The 21,388-nt window shown below is 48.1% G+C and overlaps 1 protein-coding gene and 1 long non-coding RNA gene across 3 annotated transcripts; one reads left to right on the forward strand and one right to left on the reverse strand.

The window, feature by feature from the left end:
* LOC137212726 (C-C motif chemokine 1-like) lies at positions 1-3,603 on the reverse strand. Of its 2 annotated transcripts, XM_067716468.1 has the most exons (4): positions 2,956-3,603; positions 2,667-2,823; positions 1,393-1,507; positions 1-277 (listed from the first exon to the last, which is right to left on the reverse strand). In XM_067716468.1, exons 2-4 carry the CDS (start codon positions 2,740-2,742, stop codon positions 187-189), a joined length of 282 nt encoding a protein of 93 aa, XP_067572569.1. In that variant the 5' UTR covers positions 2,743-2,823; positions 2,956-3,603; the 3' UTR covers positions 1-186. The 2 variants fall into 2 exon arrangements, with proteins under 2 accessions (XP_067572569.1, XP_067572570.1); XM_067716469.1 differs by lacking the exon at positions 2,956-3,603 and having other exon boundaries at positions 2,667-2,924.
* A 14,666-nt stretch (positions 3,604-18,269) lies between these two features.
* LOC137212038 (uncharacterized) lies at positions 18,270-21,124 on the forward strand. The gene is made up of 2 exons (XR_010937323.1): positions 18,270-19,291; positions 20,975-21,124. It is a non-coding gene; the product is annotated as an uncharacterized lncRNA (long non-coding RNA).
* The last annotated feature ends 264 nt before the right edge of the window (positions 21,125-21,388 follow it).

Genomic DNA, 21,388 nt, shown 5'->3' on the forward strand with positions numbered 1-21,388 from the left:
TTGAAGATTCTAGAATTTAACTATATAAAGTGCGACAACATATCTTAACAGGACCCAGCAGACCCTCTGGCGTGACCCGGCAAAGTTGGGGCAGAAGGACTGGTGTAGGGTTGGGCGTTGAGGGGACAGGTAAAGCCACACGGTGTCCAGAGTCCAGGATGGAAAGGAATCAGCTCATATTTCCTTTCACTGGCAGGGGTTTATCCTTTTTAAATAAGCCCGAACCCACGATTTTGTCTGTGAGACACAGGCCTCTCGGCCTCCGTTCAGCTTCAATCTGTAGGCAGAGAACAAAGGAAGGGCTAAGTCACCTGAGCCACCCCCCGGCTGCCACACACAAGTCCCCTCACCCCCTCATTGCTCCTGGGTGCCCCTAAGCTTTTCTCCCGGGGCCTATAAAATGAAGTCGTTGCGTAAGACCTACAGTTTGTACGCTGGGAGGAACACCCAAACTTCAGGGGCAAGGGATGGGGGGCTTTAAAAATTTCATTTCGTGGACCCCTTTTGCGGATTCATTGTATCAGGGTAGAGCGAAGGCTGCCGACATTCTGAGGATCTGCTAACATGGAAAATTCCCCTCCCAGAACATCTCTGAGGGCCCACCTGCTCCATCTTTTCATGTGTCTGTGTCCATCCGGGACCCCTAGTCATTGCCTTGGATGTGTGTGTGTGTGTGTGTGTGTGTGTGTGTGTGTGTGTGTGTGTGTTTCTTTTCTGATCTACCCACCTCCCAAACTTGGCTATTGTCCAAAACCGTAGATCAATTCTGCCTTTAATTATCTGCAAGACCTTAGACAAATCTCTCCAATTCCCTGAACTTCAGTTTTCACAATAATGAAAATGTGTGCACCAAGAGAGTTAGATGAGATAGTAATATACACGAAAGTGCCTTATAGACACTGAGTGGCAAGTGTAAGCTACCTCCCTGGAGCTTCATAACGACCCTGTGATGCAGCTATCGTGTTTACCCCACTTCACAGGTCAGGAGTGCAGAGGGGCTACCCAGATAAGGAAGTTCAGAAGACTTACCTGTCCAGAGTCACTCAAGACTATAGGTTGGCAAATCCAGAAGCAGGAACTATCTGAGAGCCCCTCACTCTTACCATCACCCAGTAGTACCTGGAGCTTTTAAGCTCTGGGCATAAAATATTAAGATATAACACTTGGCGCCTTGCAGCTCCAAGAAACTCATGTCACTGCAGGAACACAGGTGTTCGTCCTAGCGCCCACTCTCAGCTCTGCGCCCAGGTTTTGGCCTCCTCACTAGTTCGGTTAAAAAACCTTAATCCGGTGGAACATCGCCATCTAGCGTCTGCTATTCTAATTCCAGGGCGGCCGCTCTCTGTCCTCTGGAGAAGGGAGTCAAGGATGGAAGAAGATACAACCACTCACATTAGATGGTTTTTGTAGGAGCAGGTGGAGCTGGTGTTCTTGTAACACTGGATGCTCTGCAGGGACATCTTTCTCTCCACCAGTGTGAAACAACACTTGGAGGATGGCACATGCACTAGAAGAGAAGCGCAAAAATGGTTTGCATCCATTTCTCAAGCTGGACTGAGTTCCTCTCATCCAGGATGGGGAAAAAAGCAAAAACAAAAAACCCTTCCAGAACAGGCTCAGGCTTTGGGATCCCATCCAAAGGGCACTAGTGTCTCATCAGCCACCCAGTTCTGTATTTAGGCAGTCAGGACACTGGGGTTCAGATCCCAGCTCCCCACAAAACAGCTGTGTGGCTTTGGTCAAGATGAGCCCTCCCCTGGGCCCCAGACTTCCCAGCTGAAAAGCAAGACTCTTTAGACTGATTTCGAAAGGCTATTCTAGTTCTGACATCCCACCACTAGGGTATGGTTCTGTCCTTACATTTGGGTTCAAGGGCCCTGAGACCCTGTGAGTCTGATTCAACAGCAGTCCACTATTTGGGGCAGGATTAGGGACTGTTTTAGGAGCTCAGACTGATGAAATGACCAGGCAAGAGCTTCCAGGAACTGATCAGCTCCACGCAATCCCAACCTCACCCTCCACCCTGGTCCTCTCAGCTCTGACCCACAACTCCCACTCTGCCGGTTTGTAACCCCCCCTACACACACCCCACCTTCAAAAGACTTGCATTTCAATCCTGGCTCCTTCCTCCTAGTTTGACCGTTTGCAAAGCCCCTTCCATATGTCTGCTGTTAGGTCAGTATTCTCTCATCAGCCTTAGAGGGTAGGCATGATCAAACCCATCTTACTGATAGCGAAACCAGAGTTTGGGAGGTATAGTAACTTGCCCAAGGTTAGCCAACTGTTAAAGCCCCAGATCCTGACCTCAGACTCTGCCCGTTATCTGTTACACTGTGGAGGCGAGACCCCAGTCAGTCCCTCCTCTGGACCTCAGGCCTCCAGCTTGGCCTCAATGACCTCACAGCTGCCCTCCATCAGTCCGCAGGGTCTGGACGAGGCTGGCCTCCTTTGGCTGAAGCCAGCTGCTCAGCGGTCTGTGTTGGCCCCAGGCTTATGGCTCTCCTGCTGTCCCCCTGCCCCCGAGCAAGTCCTCCCTTCCTCGTCTTCAGGGAGAATTCTTTCTGGAGGAGTGGAGGTGAAGGGGTGAGCCTGCCCCCAGCCCCAGAGCACCTGCCGGCGTCTCCGCCCTCCCCAAGGAGGAGCAAAGTGACTCCAGCCAAACTCACTGCTCTTGGCATCCACATCCTGTAGCCATGCCCCGGCCAGCAGCAGGCACACCAGAGCGGAGGTGATGACCTTCATCTCGGGACGTCCAGCTCAGGCCTCCCTGGAAGGAGTCCCTCAAGGAGTCTGGTGGAGTGAAGAGCTGTCCTCTGGCCCATCCTGCAGTACCCAGAGCTTTTATTAGAAGACATGGGTGGGGTTTTCCAAGCCCCAGTGCAGAGGTGGGGAAGTCACAGGAAGAAGAGGTGGTTACTCACATCCAGTGACCACATGGAAAACTCCTTTCCTTACCTCCCCTGGGTGGTGTGAGAGGTGTAGGGAAACTTCCCTAAGCGCAGGAACAGATACGGATCTTGAGAGGCTGAGTAGAAGCTGTCCCAGCTGAACGGGACGTGGAAAAAGGTGAAAGAGAGGAAGTGGCCTGTCTGTGGCTCCTCTGATGTCACGTCTTTCCATCCAGGGACGGAGCTACTGTCCCAGGAACATGGTAGAGCAGAAGAGCTCTGCACCAGCACTGAGACACACATGGGTTTGAATCCCAGTTCTGCAAATCAGCGGATACATAAACTCGCCCGAGTCACATCTCCTGTGCAAGATGGAAAGAGTAACTCGTATCTCACAGGTGACCGAGGAGCATTCAATAAGATCCATTCTGTCAAGGGCCTGGCCCAGATAGTTGCAATTTCTATTTTTTCAATCACTCAACACTTTTCAATCACTTGCCCTGTTCTTGGGCCTTGGTTAGCCCCAGGGAAGACAGCTACCGATGACATGCAAGCCATTGCATCACAGCTAAATAAGGAAAAGCCAGTTGGTGTAAGGACAGCAGTGGACGTGCCATATGGAGGGCGCAGGGCAGGCTGGGAGCTGCCCACAGGGGAGAGGCCTCCCAGGGGAATGTTCTTCAAGCAGAGTCTCCCGCAGGAAGGCTGAAGTGGAAGGCGGCCTCTCCACAGAGGAAGGAGCTTGTGTAAGGACAGCGAGGCGTGGAGGACAGTGCCCGGAGTGAGGAAATGGCTGGAGAGATGTGTGACTGTCCAGCGACCAAGTGGCCAGGTCAGGAAGACATGGTGTGCAGTGCGTGGAGTAAGTAACACTAGCAGGTGCTCAAGAAAAAGTAGCTGGGCCATATCCGTGTGTTAAAATCACAAGGCCAACGTGATAGCTTCCCATGGTCAATGGGATGAAGTGCAAGCTGCTGACCTGGCCATTCGTGCTCACGTGATGTCTCCATGGATTCCCGCATGTTGCAATATTTGCAAGTCTCTGAACAGGTCACATGCTTTCTTATCTCCGGGATTTGCTGCCACCGTAACCTCCACCTGCAGGGCCCTCCTCCTTGTCTCCCTCTGTGAATTCTATCCATTGCAAATGTCATTGTCTCTGTAAAGGCCCTTCTGCTGTCCCCACAGATAGGCCTTCAGCCTCCTTTGAAGCCCCTCTGTGCCTGGATCTCCCACATGAAGGTCTTACATCCTTACAACCCCTCCATTCCGTGTATTCTCCATCCTAACACCTGCGTGGGAGTCCTGGCGTGTTGGAGTTGAAAACTCCCTTGGAGACCATCTGCAGCAGTGGCTCTGAAAGTGTCCTGGGAGAGCAAAAAATGCAAAAATACCTTCGCCCCGTTTCTGAAGCAACATCAAGACACATGTGCCTATACGTGTTGAGGGGCAGGGGAGGAAAACTCCAGGTAATTCAGGCACCAGCAGATAAGAATCTAGTACGGTCTCTTTCTATTACAGATGGGGAACAAACGAGCCTCAGAAAGCAGAAACTGCCTTTGCCAAGGTCATACCGAGACTCCGTTGCACAGATGGAACAGTGGATGCCAAGGCATCTGGTCATCTGACCACCGCGTGTGGCCACCTCTGGGAACACACTGTCAGTAAGGACCACACACTTTCACTAAGGACCTGCTCCATCAATTCTTTCACCTGGCCAGCTGCTTCCTGCCGCCCAAAAAGTACTTAAAGCAGTTGAAATCACTAAGACACTGTTGTCACTCTCCTATTTTCTTTGTCCTCGCAGACTGATACTTTTTTATTCCTTGGTTGTCGTTTTAGTGGGGTCTCAAAGAGGAAGGAGATTAAAGGCATGTGGCTAGTTGGTCAAATGTCACCTTAGATCCTTTAGACTCACTTGGGACACAGAGAGGGGCCAGGTCGCCACCCAGGAAATACTTTGCTCTCCCCTCCTCCCGGGGATGCTGCCCGGCCCACTCGAGACCAGGACAGGGCTGCCCCTCCAGCTGCTCACTTCCCATGCTCCCCCTCACTGCGGCTACCACGAGCCCAGGACAGGAAAAGAGGCGACAGAAAGACTTAGTCATGCCTCCCCCTTCCCAGCTCCCGCAGCCCCAGAAGGAACTGGCCAGAGGCTCCAATTGCATGGAAACCTAGTGTCCCACAGGGTCCCGCCCCCAGCCCCACGCCATCTCTTCTTCTCTAAGCCTGGCACAAAGCACGGGCCAAGTAATAACTCAATAAAATCTCCATGGCCTTGACTGTGATGGATCAGAACTACATAGTTGAGGGAAAGGTAAGAAAAGCTCCCAGCCTCGACACTGAACCAGTTTCTCATGTGAACTACCCTTTTCTTAGTTAGAAGTTTGAAAACCAGTATGTGCCTGTAGAGAGGTTTTCTTTTTTTAAAAATTTTTTTTACATCTTTATTGGAGTATAATTGCTTTACAATGGTGTGTTAGTTTCTGCTTTATAACAAAGTGAATCAGTTATACATGTACGTATGTTCCCATATCTCTTCCCTCTTGCGTCTCCCTCCCTACCACCCTCCCTATCTCACCCCTCGAGAGGTTTTCTTATTAGTCACCTTTTGTGAAGTAGGGACCAATTTACTGCGGATGGGTAGAGGTCAGACAGAGCTCAACTGGTGCGGGTTCATCTTAAGATCATCTCCTCCTGGAGTGGCCCCAGATTCTTGCCTCAGCCCTGCTGGCCTGGGGGTCCTGGAGCCTGGTCCTGCCTGCTTCCCCTCCAGTTACATCTCAGCCTGATTCTTCAGACCAGGACACAGAAACCCATGCAGGTGGAGGAAGGAGTCATTTTCCTGGCATTGCACAGCTGCAGCAATACTGGCCTCACTTTGTCCATCTCTGGGGCCAAGTTTCCTTAGTTCCCTCACTTCGGGAGGAAGCGTGTTTGCCCTCAGAGGTAACTGTGTCAGATTTCAGCCCCACTACTTTTTAGCTGTGTGACCTTAGGCAAGTAACTTAACACTTCTGAACTTTAGTTCCTTCGTTGTAAAATCCACTACCGACTGGATCTGGTAAAACTCTCCCCAATGTTTTCAAAATAAACTCCTCAAACCACAGCCTAACTTTGGGCTATTTGAAGGATTAAATGAGATGTCTCACCTTATCTTGGAACAAGGGAAGAGGAAGGGAAGGGAGGGAGAAAACGAAAGAGGGCAGGAAGGAGGGAGAGGAAAAGAAAGTTGGATCATTCAAAATCATTGTGGAGCACCTAAAATATGACAGGTCCTGAGGACACAGCAGACACAAGACAGACACTTGTCCTGCCCCTGTGGGGCTTACAGCTCACCGCAGGAGGCAGGTACTGGGAACTGTGTTTAGTGCTCGAGAAGAGACCTTGTGTCCTATGAGCTGCAGAGTATACGGAAGCGCTTACCATGGGGCCTGGCACATAGTAGGTGCTCAATAAAACTGCACCCCTCCCCCCTCTACCCATTAATCCTGGACCATCTGAGGCTTCATCACAGGAACCAGGCAGTGCTGCCACCTCCCTAGCTGGGACCCCCTTCCTGGTCTCTTTCCTCTCTAATCCTGTGCTGCCCAACGCCCAGGCCAGGCTTTCTGTTGTCACCCACAGGAGCACAGTGTTCTCTTCCATCCTCACCTCCGCACCCGTCCCCAGCTGCCTCCTATAAGTGCAAGTCCAGCCACAGTGCCTCCAGCACCCAAACATCTTTGAATTAAAAACCGTTTCTTTTGTTTTCCAGCGACTCTTACCCTCCGCCTGGGTTCCCTTGTACACTGTCTTCTAACATTCAGCACCTTTTGTTCTTTTCAGGAGGCCTCTGTTATCCAGCTCTCAGCAACAAAGTGAACGAGGCATCAAGCATCTCTTATAGCAACAGCAGACCCTGGGGATGCCCAAAGAATGTCACAGCAGTGACAGTCACCAGTTTTTCAATTCGCGTCCACAGCCGTGGAGCTCCAGAGTGACAACTCAGCCTGCTGTGCGGAGGTGAAGTACAAATGTCTCGGCTCGGCTCACGTAGTCCCGCACACCGTGGCCCACAGAGCTCTAGCCGCACGGCACTGTTACTGCTCTGCGCACCTGTGCTGGGGCGTCACTGCCCCTTCTGCCTGGGCCGCCTGCTCCAGCTTTATCTGGAAGATCTCCTGCAGGCTGCCCCATCTGAGCTCCCAGCATGAAGCAGGCTCACGCCCCACAGCAGCAAAGCCAATCTTGTGACTGCCTGGTGGTCCACACCCCTCCCTCTTCTGGAAGCTCCCGGGGAGCAGCAGTCCCTGTCGTGGTCCTCATTTCATGTCCCAGCGCCCCACCCAGGGTGGGTGCGTAGTGACTGTTGCTAAAGCAGGCGGAAGGAGAGGTCTTCACATCATTCTCGTCATCCCCCAGCCGCAGATGAGAAACAGAAGTCCTGGAGGTGACAGGAGTCATACAAGTAGCAAGTGACAGAATTAGGATGAGAAGCTCTGGCCCAAACCCTGGGCTTGTTTATACCCCCCTGGACCCTCTAGCATGGATGGGCCATTTTCCGACTGTGCTGATGGGCACCATTCCACACACAGGATGCTGGTGACAGGTCTCAGTTCCTGATGTGGTCATTCATTCATTCCTTCACTCATTCACTCAGGAAACATCTTCTGAGGGCCCACTTTGTGCATGGGCAGTCAGGTGAGAGAGGAGAGCTGACCACAGAGTCAGGGCCTCCAGAGGGAAACAGATACGCAAACCAGTAAGTGGGCACAGATGGTCAAGGCTGCTATAATATGCAGACTAGACTCTGCACATGCCCACTCTAGGGGAGCGGAGAGCTCACTGGGGTGCAGTGTGGAATACTGGCTGGGCCTGGAAGGATGAAGGTGGGATTTCCCCTGGGCAGGGGCCTGGATGGTACATTGTGTGTGGTTACAAGGGTGGGCTCTGCCTGGCCCCCAGGCCCAGCTCCTCTGTGCACCACTGGTGGGACTTCTTTCCCTTTCTTAACCTCCCAGCCTCATCTCCAAACAGGAATAATAATGATACCCGCTCATAGGCTTGTGTGAAAACGAAACGCGCTGTATCTCTTAAGGAAAATCAAACAATTGTTTGATGGCATGCTAATAGCTGGTGTGGAGGCTGATGTCTTCAGGGCATGCGGGGGTGAGGAAGGCCTGCAGAGAGGGGCTGGAAATGGAGCCAGGAGGACCTGGGCTGGGTTTCACAAGATCCTGTTTCTGGGCTCAGACCTTGGGACCTAAGCTTGCTGTCAGTGGAGGGAAGGCCTTAAGTAATCTTTTGCTTGGGACAGGGGTGCGGCCAGATGTGTGGTTTGTGCTGAGGGCTTGTGCTAGAGGCTGCAGGACAGTGACTGGAAGCAGGCAGTCAGACTGGGAAGTTTGAAGGAGTCCAGGAGAGGTGACGGAGGTGGGGTTCTGTAGAAAGAGGGTGAAAAATTAGGATTTCTGAGCTCTGCCGCTCATTTTCTGTGGGACCTTGAGCAGGTTACTTCCTGCCTCTGGGCATCAGTTCTCCCACCTAAAATGTGGGCAAGTTGGCCTAAATCAGTGACTCTTTACCCGGAAATGGGATTCATATTAGGATCATTCGGGAAGCTTTTATCCAAAGACACGTGCTTGAACCTCACTGCGGACCTTTGTATTCTGAGTTCAAGGTAGTTGGAGTATCTCGAAAGGGCCCCCCAGAAAATCCAATCCCACCACTTCCCTCTAGCCTGGATGGCTACTGAGACCTTCTCTGGTTTGGCATGAAATGATATTCTGGGTCCCTAAGGGCAGATAGAGCCCTGCCCACAATCTACACCCTAAACAGCCCCCTCGTCCATCCGAGGTGGAACTGGCCTTTCGGATCAGGCCTGTTGTACTGAGAGAGCCTGCTGGGGAGGGCTCCCTGCCCTTTCTGATGAGGATAGAGGGCAAAGAGCCTAATAAGGGCTGATCCAAGTCCCTGAGGCATTTAGATCCCACCCACCCTAGGAGCCAGGGTCATCTGAAACTTAGAAATCTCCCAGGAAGCCAGAAACTCAAAGAAGCCTGATAGGCAACACACAGGCTTAGATTCAGAATGTTTTGTAGCCTCAGTTTTGTGGTTCTTGAGCCATTCGGCCCTGGACCAAAAATAGCCACATTGCCAAGTCTCTGTGGGTGTATTCGGGGGTCAGCGTGGGTCAGGTGTGTGCCACATCCCCCCAGCGCTCAGCAGGACACTCAGGACAATTGGGGTGGGCCATCTCACGTTACAGCTGAGGAGCCGGAAGCCCAGAAAGGAAAAGCGAGTTGTCGCATGGGGACCCCGTGACAGAGCCCTGAAGATAACCCACCTTAACTCCCAGATAGGGCTCCTTCTCTGTGGTTTTCTGGCTTTATGCTCAGGACCAGAGAGCTGGGCTATGATCAGAGAGAGAAGCTGGGCATGATCGGGGCCCCTGGGATGCTGGAAAGCCCTGCAGGGTTCCTGCAGCCCACCTGGAGGCCAGGGCACGATGCCAACTTTGCAGGGAATGGCAGAAGAAAAAAGCCCCAGCTTTTCCACCCAACAGAGCAAGGACGCAGGGGCAGGAAGTGGCAACAGTTTGACCCCAAAATATACCCACCAACATCAACAAGGTCACCCATGATTCAGCAAACACGCCCACATGCTGCTAGGAAAGTCCCCTGAGGAGCCCTCTTCCCCTGAAGTAGTAGGTGGACGCCTGGGTCCCACCTCTGCTCACCACCAACTTCCCAGTTCCTCTTGGGGCCACAGCTCTGGGAGCCCAGGGGAGCCTGAGCAGGGATGCTCTTCCTTCATTGCCCTTTAGGCCAGGCTCTCAGACTCAGCTTAGACCTGGCCACCCAAAGAGACACCTCCACTGCCAGGTCTGGCTTCATGGGCTCTGGAGTGAGCTGAACTGGTCACAGAGAGTGCATTTAGCTCAGAACTGGAGCCAGGCCTGGGATATGCTAGACAGCACAGCCTGGACATCTGGGTCCCCTGGCCTTCACCTCTATCCTCTAGTGTGATAGGAAAAGCACTGGACTTGGGATCCAGACACCTGCATTTTAATCCAGGTCACCGCTTACCAGCACCATCAATTCTGATCATCTTCCTGAACCTCTGGGTCATTATCCCTAAAACTGAGATCCCAGTGCCTCTGTACTAGGACCATTGTGAGGACTAAATATGGAAATGTGTCAGAAGGCTTGCAGCACAGAGCCCTGCTCATTATCGTGGTTTCCAGGACTGTTCTGTGTTTCCTCCCTCCCTGCTCGGTTTGTCTGAGGCATCTTTACAGCTGCTCTTAAGAGCTGACTGCAAATTGGCCAGGTTCTTTCTCAACTCCTGCTGGCTGGCCCAGCTTTCCCAAGGGTGGGTGAGTTTCAGGAGCCAGGTTCACGTGGGGAGCATCTGAAGTCAGGGCTGCTGCCTGCCAGACCTAGCTGAAGTCTGCAGGCCATGTGTTCCACCAAGCCTGCGGCCCTGACCAGGAGGTTCACATAATTTGCAGGGTCCAGTGCAAAATAAAATGAGGGGTCTTGTTTAAAAACTAAAAATTTCAAGCATGCAACAGCAGAGTCTGCACAAGTCATATGCCATGAAGGCTGCCCTGCGCCTCTCAGCCCTCCTGCCATGTTTCTGCTTCATGTTGGACAGGCATCCATTGGTTTTCTCCTTGAAATATCCCACTTTGGGTCTCCTGTGCCCTGGTTTGGAAAATGATTTTCCAAAATCCCACCATTATGGTTTTATCGTTCCAAAGCCCTTGGCATAAAGACATTTCCCAAACAAATCAGAAGGACGCATTTTACTTCCCACAATCATTGCTGCTTTAAGTGACACATCAACCTGCAAGCCACTCCCACCCGCAACTCCCCAGCTGCAGAGTCAAGGAAGACCAGACCTATCTAAAGTGTCAGAGAAGGGGTTGCAGAGAGGGGCAGCAGTGAAAAATAGACAGTGTTGCCTCTGCTGATGTGGGAGCCCTCTTGCCTCCCGTTTCTAGCTGGAACCAATTTCAACCAAATATTTCTCCCACCACCTGGATATGATGTGATTCAGTAGGATGGGACATACTGGGCACCCAGCGTATGTTAGTTTAAAGGAATCTGTCACCAGCCTTTTCTGCCACCTCCTCCATCCACCTTCAAGAGATAGGTCCTTTACATCCAGGTGTGGTAAAGCAGGTAGACGGCACTGAGCATCCTCCACCCTCTTGCCCAGTCCCCCCTTGCCCACAATCACATCATGAAAAGGGAGAGGAAATGGGTAGCCGGCCTTTCTCCCAGCTCTGCCATTCTTGATCTGTCTATACACGTGTCCTCATTTATGACTTATATTTTCTGCTCTTTCTCCTGCTTAGCTGACCGGAGATTGTGAACCTCATAGGAGACAATGGCGGGATGCAGTGGGTATTTGGCAAAGCACGTGGTTATCGACCTCACCGTCCCTCTACCTCTGCTGCCTCTCACTTGCGTCCCTTCCCAGCCAAACAGCTGGAAGAGTTGGCGCCACTCTCCCCCGTTCCTCCCAACCCATGTGTTCAATATACTGCAAACTGGCCTCTGTCTCTACCACGTCCCCAAAACTGCAATGGCTAAAGTCAACGGTGGCCTCCTTATTGCTAAATCCATGGCACCCTTGGCTGTCATCTTGCCTGACATCTCGGCACCCTTGACCCTGTTGGCCCTTCCTTCTGGAAACATCCTCTTGCCATGGCTTCTATGACAGGTGGCCCTCATGGTTTTCCTCCAACCACTCTGCTGTTACTTCTAGACTTGGTTAGAGGTTCCTGGTCCTCTGTTCCTCCCTTAATCTTGATGTTCCCCTGGCCCTCCGTGGAATAACAGCGGTTATTAGCTAACGTTACGTTGTGCACTTCACGTGTGTCAAGCTACTCTAAGCACTTCATGTGTGTTCAGCTGTCTAGTCTTCCTCATGGTCCTGGAAGTAGTCATTATTATTAACACCCATTGTACAGATGAGGAAACCAAGGCACAGAGAAGTTGTCCAAGATTACTCAGCTAGTCGCTGGGAAGGTGGGATTCCAATGCCGACAGTCTGGCTTCAATCCTGAACCAGTACTCTGCACCACCTCTTGGTAGAGACTCACCCCTGGGTGCTGCCCAACGTCTTAGCTTGTCCTGCAATCTGCCTCCTAATCTGGCCACAACCAACACCACCTGTAACCCCATATATACACTCTGTGCCCTTGGACTGGATTCCACACCCTTCTGCCAGACACACCCTGGTCTTTGCACATGCTCCTTTCTTTAAGGGGAATAAACTTCAACTCTTGTTTCACGTGGTAAGTTCCACTCTTGTTCAAAATCACCTCCTCTGTGAACCCTTCTCTTGTTTCTCCCAATCCTCCGTCTTCCCTGGACCCCAGGCACCGTGCTTTTCCCTCTGTGCTTGCACAGACTGCCTTATAATGTAATTTGTCTGTTCCTGAGACTGCCTTCCTGTCTAGACTCTGAGTTCCTGGTTTAACACAGGCATATGATCCTGCTGAAGAATGTGTAGGTGAACTAATGAGCTGGCCCATGTCTCAGTGGAACCTGATGCTACCGAACCAAACTTGGGTCCATTCATCCAAATGCAGTAAAGCCAATCTATTGATGCTGGGTTGTGGTGAAGGACAGTGCAGCATTTATTGCAAGGCCAAGCAAAGAGTATGGGTGGCTAATGCTCAAAAGGCCTGAAGTCCCCACTGGCTTTTGGGGAAAGGTTTTCAAAGACAGGGGGAGAGAGTTGTGAAGTGCTTGATCAGCTCGTAGACATCCTTCTGATTGATTGGTGGTGATGCATTCTGGAGTCAACATCATCAACCTTCTGGTTCCAACTGGTCTGGGGGCTACATGTAATGGTCATCATGCAGTTAACTCCTTCCATCTGGTGGGGGTTTTAGTATCTGTGAAACAGCTCAGGAATGTGTGTCAGGTACTGTCATTTATGTTCTTCAGGGAAGAACTAAAGATTCTGTGACTCTACTGTATGGCTGATCTATTGTTTAAATTATTACCTGTTCTCCTGACCCAGCTGCTGTCTTTTGTTATACATGTTCACATTCTTCCAATCATTAACTCTTGAGCCACCCTGTTGTGACCAACAGAGGCCTGGGAGACGAAGGCTTTTCCACAAACAAGAGGCAGGCCAGGACATGGGGAGGGCTGTCCCAGGAAGACCCCATCAGGTCCTGCTTCTTTATCCTGAGACTTTAACCTCATCTACCCTGTGTTTTTACCTAAAATCTAAGCCTTCACATTCAGATCCACACATGCTCTCATGTGCATACAATGATACACACACACACACACACACACACACACACACACACACACACACACACATATTCCCAGGCTCAGAAGTTCCCTTAGGCAGTCCCAGCCCCCTCAGGCCATTTTCCTAACTGTACAACCTTCCAGGAGTCTGAAAATCCTGCCTTTCCACAATGTCTCATCCCAACTCTGAGACTGAGTTTTGCATTCTTCCATAATGTTCAGGCCGTTTCATGGGGCCTAGCAGCTACAACTTGACTACTGAGTCATGTCCCACATAGACAGGACTGTCTCCAACAATAGTTACCAAAATAGTCCCTTATGTGTTCATAGCTATTTGTGGCTTCTTTGGTCCCTTACACCCATGTGTTCATTTAAGCTTCACAACAAGGTATGGAATAGTTGCTATAAATCTATATATTTGACAAATGAGGAAATCAAGGTGCATAGAAATTAATACTACACACACACACACACACACACACACACACACACACACACACACACACACACACGCCTCTACCCAAATGCCCCCAGGAAAGGGTTGGGCCCTATGGGTCCAAAGACTGCTTGTCCCATGCTGAAGCAGGTTTATGCCAGGTGAGCATGAGATGGGCCAAGGCCACATAAGAAATAAGTTTTCTCCAAGACTGTGTATGGAATTTCTTTCTGGCCTCCACATCTCTACTTCCCCAGGGCAAGCCTCTGCCAACATCCCACCTGTGTAAATAAGCAAGCAGGTAAGTGTAGTCCAGTTGCACTTGTTCAGGTACATCAGTGGAAAGGCAAGATGAATTCAAGACTGTTATTAAATAAATGTGGTTCTCTTACTTCCAACCATATATAAATCCTTCTAACAGTATTATCGTGTTGAAGCTTCTTCGAAGATACACGTTAATGGAGAGTTTATCAGGATTTGTAATTAGCACAGCAACTGAGAGCACTTTAAAGTAGTTGGAAGCAGGGTAACTCACTAAAGAGAATCAACCACTCAAAAACACAGTTGCAGTATCCATTTACATGCCAGCAATTCGTTTGCCAATTAGAAATGCATAAATTCAAACAGCTACTGTAAATCCTACTCTTGATGCAGTATTTGACATCCCTCCCAGCAAAAAAATACTCATTAACTAAGTCAACAGATATTTAAAGGGTGCCTACTGTGTGCCAATCACTCTCCCATGTGCTGGGAACCAAGATACACAAGGCACTTGCCTTGTAGAGCTAACACCCTGGGAGAGACATAATTTTTCAGTTAATTATATAAACAAGATAATTTCTGATAGGATAAGTCAATGAAGACATATAACAATGGGATATGACCAGAGGGGAGATTAAAGAGTTGGCATTTGAGCTGAGACCTGGAGGGGTAGAATATTCTAGGCAGGGAGAATGGTGAGTGCAAAGGCCTAATGTGGTATCTTAACACTACCCTCTGAATAAGACCCAAGACAAAGATTTAAAGAAAGTAATCTATTTGGGAGGTGCAGGAAAGATGAGTAAGGGAACAGGAGAGCAAAACAAGGACTTGATAAAGAACGTGTTATCAGGCCAGCTCCTTTGTGAGTCGTGGGGCCGGCTCCCCAGGGACACTCTGGGAAACAGTACAGAGCACACAGCTGAGACACAGCTGAGTTATCTCACCTAGGAGCAAGGGAGTTGCGGTATTTATACTCTACTTCCTGCCTCTCACTGGTGAGGCCTGCTCCCCGGCACTTCTGTCCTGTCCTGCTCATGGACAGAGTGATCTTCCATGGCTGAAGGCAGCTTATATGCACTGAGACGGAAGGCCTAGCTAAGCCATGTGAGCTGGCTACTGGGAGCATCTGCTACATGCAGAGACCAGCCTGGAATATTCCAGAAAGAAAGTCAGTGAGAGTGGCATATTAAACTTGGGCAGGGGGTGGGGCGCAATGGTAGGAAATGAAGCCTGAGAGGAAGTCAAGGACCAGCTCAGGTGAAGCCTGGGAAGCCATGATGAGTCTGAATTTTATTCTAAGTGCTTTGGGAAGACAGCTGAGAAATTCAGAGATAAGAACTGACTTTTTTTTTTTTTTTTAAAAAAGAAGATTCCTCTCTCAGTTGTACAGGAAACAGGTGTTTTGGAGAGCAAGAGAGAAGGTAGGAGGATCAGTCAGGAGGCACTGGCTGAAGTCCAGGTGGGAGATGAGGCTGGCTTTGGCTCCTGGGGGTGGGGTGGGGTGGGCACTGTGCAAAGCAGATGGACCCAGGTGTGTCAGAGCGGAGCAGAACTGATGGATGGGTTAGATGTGGGGCAGAGTAAAAGAGGATGAAGCCTTGGCTTGAGCGTGTCAGTACTGAGGTAGGAGGATTACAAGAGGAGCAGGCTGGGTTGCATCGCTCAGGAATTGTGTAACTTGGGTCAGTCACTTCTCCAATCTGGTCCTCAGTTTTCTCATTTGGGAAATAAGGAAGTAGAACTAACTGACTTCTAAGGATGCTTTTAACTCTAATAGTCTATGACTTAAATAAAAACAATCATATATACATACACACACACATTTATATAAATGTATAACTGAATCACTTTGTTGTACACTTGAAACTAACACAACATTATAAATCAACTATACTTCAATTAAAAACAAAACAAAATATAAAAGAGCAATCAAGGGACTTCCCTGGTGGGCCAGTAGTTAAGAATCCGTCTTCCAGTGCAGGGAACGCAGGTTCAATCCCTGGACGGGGAACTAAGATCCCACATGCCACGGGGCAACTAAACCCATGTATCGCAACTACTGAGCCCACGCGTTCTGGAGCCCATGCGACACAACTAGAGAGAAGCCCGTGAACTGCAATGAAGAGCCCATACGCCACAACGAAAGATCCCTCATGCCACAATGAAGATCCCGCATGCCGCGACTAAGACCTGACACAGCCGAAGAAATTAAATAAATAAATACTTTAAAAAGCAATCAAAACAATCCCTCTTTTTTAAAGTTCTAGCTCTTCTTGATAATGCCACAAACCCATGTGAACCACCACTCCAAACAAAAGCTAGAACCTTGACAATAACCTGCTTCTAATTGTATCTTCCCTCTATACTATTTTTCCTGACTCCTTCAACCCAAGGTAACCAACAACCCAAATTCCCTTGCTTTTCTTAATCTGTGTGTTTCTAAAAGTATATATATTTTTACTTTATAAAGAGTATCATAGTGTTTATAATTGTAGGGACTTACTTTTTGGCCAGTAGTATTCTATTAATATATATCCATATTACAGACTGTGCCAACGCAGTTCATTTTAACTGCTGTATAATATTCCATTGGTTAAGTATGCTCCTATTTATTCATCCACTCTCTCTTGATGGGCATTTGAGGTTTTTCCCAGATTGTCGCCATTGTAAATAGTGCAGCTATGAACATTTTTGTACGAGCAAGACTTCTACTACATCTATATGAAAAAGTGCAATTGCTGGTTTAGGATAGTCACTGTTTTGAGTACAGTTTCAATCATTTTCTAAAGTAGCTGCCTGAAGATACCAGCCATGTGTAAGAGGTCATGTAGATCCATGTTCCCTCCAACACTTGATGTTGTCAGAGTTTCCCGTTTTTGCTAGTCAAATTACTTTGAATTGAGATCTCTTTCTTGTCTGGATTTGCATTGCCCTGAACAGTAATGAGGTTAAACATTTCTTCGCTTGTCCATCACATCAATCATTAAGTGTGTCCTCTTCTGTGAAATATCTGTTCCTGTTTTTCATCATTTTTCTTCTGGGTGTCTGTGTTTTTCTTATCAATATCATCAATCTGCTTCCTGCCTGTAAAGTCTGGGGCTCAAGACTGTTTTATGTCCTGAAGAGTCAGTCTTATTTAATCCAGACCAGCAGCACTTTTGGTGATGGAACTCTCAAAAACTTTTTGTGAAAGGTCAGTAGCCAATTCAAGTGTCAGTGGCCACAACATGTGCTTTGAGACACGCCTCTCCGTCCTTCTCTAGATACAACTCCAAGTATTTGGATGCTATCAGGATTAATGAGATTCAGTTTCTTTTCTAAGAAGTGATGTTGTCCAACTGGCAGGATTCCCTGGGACTATCTAAATCTCCTCAGAGGTCTTAACAAAGGGAGTAACAGTCATGTTCTTGATTTGGTCTTGACCCCAGGTCATGCCTTTGTTTTGATATTGCCCCTAAAGCTAGTTCCTATTTTGAGAATATTTTGCAGGCTGCAGAGGCTGACGTAACAGATGATTGCACCTTTCCATCATGCAAACCCTACAACTTCTACACTTTCTACGTTCTCTTTCAATTCTGCTTGCAAATGAGCCAGTCTTATCTGCTGTCACCTCTTTCTTGTATCTGATGAAATGTACTTAGTAACAAGTAACTCACACCAACAGCATTCTGTCTCAAAACTTCTTCTCCCAAAGCCATAAATTCAGTAGGTATATTTTCTGCCTTCTGAATGATCACATGTGACAGTTTTTCCAAATGTTTAACTATTACATTACATAGCTTGCTGGTTTTCCAGCCCCCTATAGTAGTTACTTCCCTGCCTGTCACTCAGCCCCAAAGCCAAAACCACACATTTTATTCTTTGGGTAGCACAGCACCCCACTGCTAGGTACTAGTTTCCATATTGGTCAGCTTTCGCTACCATAACAACCCCCCCACCTCATCCCCCAAATCGGTGACTTCTAACAAGAAATATTCCTTTTTGCTCTCAAGTCTGCAGGTCAGTTGCATCTCTGCTCCAACCTGTGGGTCAGCTCCTTGCCCCACGTCTTCCCACTCCTGGGCTCAGGCTAAAGGAACAGCTCTTGTTTAGGATATGTCATTCTCCTGGCAGAGGATCCAGGAAAAAGACACTTGCAATGCTTTTAAAGCTTCTGCTAAGCTATGACACATGTCCTGTCTGCTCACATTCTGTTGGCTCAAGGAGGTTACATGGCCAAGCACAAAGCCAATGATGTAGGACAATATATTCTGAATCATTTTAAACAAGAATAGAGTCTCTCACAGATGTCAAGGAGCTCTTGATACATTCTTATATAATCCTTTGTTAGGATGTGGATTGCCATATAGTCTACGATGTGTAGCTTATTTTCTTTTTTCTTTCTTTCTTTCTTTGGCTGCGCCGGTCTTAGTTGCAGCATGCAGGATCTAGTTCCCTGACCAGGGATCGAGCCCAGGCCCCCTGCACTAGGAGCGTGGAGTCTTAACCACTGAACCACCAGGGAAGTACCTGTAGCTTATTTTCAAGTTGTTTTTTTAAGAAAGAAAACTCTTAATTTTAATACAGAAAATGTATCATTCTTTTCTTTTAGAGTCAACATTTTTGTATCTTGTTTAAGAAATCTTTCCCTTCTCCAAAGTTCAAAAGATATTTCTATTAAAATTTTCAGGGGCGTATTTTTTTTTTAAGAAGATGTTGGGGGTAGGAGTTTATTAATTAATTAATTAATTTTCGCTGTGTTGGGTCTTCGTTTCTGTGCGAGGGCTTTCTCTAGTTGTGTCAAGTGGGGGCCACTCTTCACCGCGGTGCACAGGCCTCTCACTGTCGCGGCCTCTCTTGTTGCGGAGCACAGGCTCCAGACGCGCAGGCTCAGTAGTTGTGGCTCACGGGCCCAGTGGCTCCGCGGCATGTGGGATCCTCCCAGACCAGGGCTTGAACCCGTGTCCCCTGCATTAGCAGACAGACTCTCAACCACTGCGCCACCAGGGAAGCCCCAGGGGCGTATTTTTAACACTTAACCATCTGCAGTTGATTTTTGCGTATGGTGTAACGTAAGGATCCAATTTAATCTTTTCTTCCATATGGACTGCTATTTTTCCAGGCCTAATTTTTGAATTGATGTGACGTACAAGCCATATCACATACCATAGCGTCATACATACGTGGTTCTCTTTATGGACTTTCTTTTTATTGGTCACCTACTTTATCACTGCATTGACCATAATGAGCCATGGTATCTGGTTAAGAAAGGCTCCCCTCTCTTTTTTTTGTTGTTTCTTTGTGCTTCAACCAGAAGTGTTCTGGCTATTTTCACCCTTTTACTCTTTTATGTCAAGTTTGGAGCCATTTCATCAAGTCCCAGGAAAATCTCTGTTGGGTACCAGTCTGTGCTCTTTACACGTGTCAGCTCATTGAACCCTCACCACTACCTGATGAAGGTCAGTGTTATTTTCCTCATACTACAGCTGAGATGCACAGAGATGGACTGCTGGCACACAGCTGCAAAGCAGTAGCTCCTCTGCATGCCCCCAGCACCCAGCTCACCCAGGCAGCCCAGTGGATACACTGATAAGCCTGAGACCACAAAGCCTGGGTCATCTGCGGAGTCACTAGCAGTGCATGCTGTCACTTTGCTGAGGATCCCTGGTGACAGCAGAAACCATGCAGGTTTCTAAGTTGACCATCTAAGTTTCTAAGTTGACCATCTAAGTCAGTTCATTCTCACTGACTGAAAAACAAAACAAAAAACAAACAGGAAACTGACCCCTGGAGATAGTTCATATTGAAAAAGAAGGCAGGCTGGCAGTGGGTCTCCATAATAGAGGAGAAGATGTGTGTGTGTGTGTGTGTGTGTGTGTGTGTGTGTGTGTGTGTGTGTGTATTGGTATTCACATCAGTGCAAATGACTAGTATCTGGATTGTCTCACCAATTCCATATTTCAGTTCTTGAAAGAGAAGGAGGTAATCTTATTACCAAGAAGATGAAGTCACTCAAGTTCTCTATCCTCTTAGTTCATGGGAGTAATATTTAAGGCACTTCATTTGCAAGGTTATTTTGAGCAAAATCTATGTAGAGCAAGTGGCCCTCCACACTGGGTCAGCAGCTTCAACACCACTTGGCAGCTTGTTAGAATGCAAATTCCTGGGCCCCACTCCAGTCCTACTGAGTCTTATCACAGGGTGTGAGGCCCTGTAACCTCTGTATCAACAAGAAACCCCTCCAGGTGATTCTGGCGCTCCTGAAGGTTGAGGACCTCTGGTGTAGGGCATCCACCACAGCACCCAAAGCGGTCAGTTTTCAGTGAATGCTAACAAGTTCGGTCAAAGGTCACAGAGCTAGTTCATGGAAAGCCTAGACCTTACTTGGTCTCTGGCCCTACTGAATAACTTTTTTCACCAACTGGAGTCTTATCTCCAAGGATCAGGAGCTGCAAGGTCAGATATTGGTATTAAATAGATCACCTGAAAATATTCAAGTTTAGGGCTTGGAAGAATAACAGAGGTGAGCCTTAGGCCTGGGAAGCACCATGGACAATTCTTAGCTTGTCATTTAAGACTCTTGTAGGTTGAGGCTGGGAGGCTGACCAAGTCCAATGTACACATGGCATTCTTAGAGGTGCACGTGTCTGTGTATACAGCCCCTCGAACATAGGAGTTGCTAAGGGTCCATTATCCGCAAGTGGGTTAAATCTTTACTGCAGTTGTCAGGCTGGCTTACATTGGGATTTTTATATTACAGATAGCTTTGGGAACAGAAATCTTTATTATAACAACATTAAAGTAAACAAACAAAAAACCAAATCAATAATAGTCATATCTCTCTCAAAGAACTGTTCGTTTCTCACTTTCCATTGTTTAGCTCTTTGTAGACAAATTTTCATCTCATCCCATCCACAGTGAGCTCCCAGTTTTGTGCTCTTCTTTTCCACTGACTTTATCATAAATATTTTCTGTGATGTTCCCTAGTCTTCATAATTGTCATTGTGATGTGGCTGGAAAAGATTGCCTCAAACTGAGATGACGGGATTTAATTGTAGGTATTTATCTGGCTACCACTATTTCCTAAGTAACAGTGTTGTGGCTATAGGTCAAATTTTCTTCTTGTTGATGTTTTTCTTTAGATTAACTTCCTAGAAGTGGAATTACAGCAAAAGAGAGTATAAACACATCTGACTACTGGAGCGATAAGAAAGATGTTTCCAAAAAAAAGCGACCATTTCTTTGTTAGTGGCAATGTATAAAGACACTTGTTTTATAAAAAGTAGTCCTCAGCATCGGGTGTCATTATTCAACTCCCCTCCAACTTTTTTTTTTCCCAGTTTAGTGAGCATGTAAGTTTACCCTGTTATCGTTGCAATTTTCCTTTTTGTAAATCCTATATCCCTTCTTCCTTCCAAAGACATCTGGTCAAACGGGCTTCAGAGAGAATTCATTTCAGTTAGGGTGTACGTATATGTGTGTGCATGCGGTGTAGCTATGGTTCTTTGTATCTGGATACATATAAGAGTCCGAGTATCTGACCGTCTCTGTGTGTG

Source organism: Pseudorca crassidens, chromosome 19, assembly GCF_039906515.1.
Source record: "Pseudorca crassidens isolate mPseCra1 chromosome 19, mPseCra1.hap1, whole genome shotgun sequence".
NCBI lineage: Eukaryota > Metazoa > Chordata > Mammalia > Artiodactyla > Delphinidae > Pseudorca > Pseudorca crassidens.

Coding starts and splice junctions, on each gene's coding strand:
- LOC137212726 (XM_067716468.1), bottom strand. CDS start 2,742: ATGAAGGTCATCACCTCCGCTCTGGTGTGCCTGCTGCTGGCCGGGGCA. Junction 1,508..2,666: donor GGATGTGGATGCCAAGAGCA/GTGAGTTTGGCT, acceptor CTTCTCTTCTAG/TGCATGTGCCATCCTCCAAG. Junction 278..1,392: donor TCCTACAAAAACCATCTAAT/GTGAGTGGTTGT, acceptor CTCTGCCTACAG/ATTGAAGCTGAACGGAGGCC.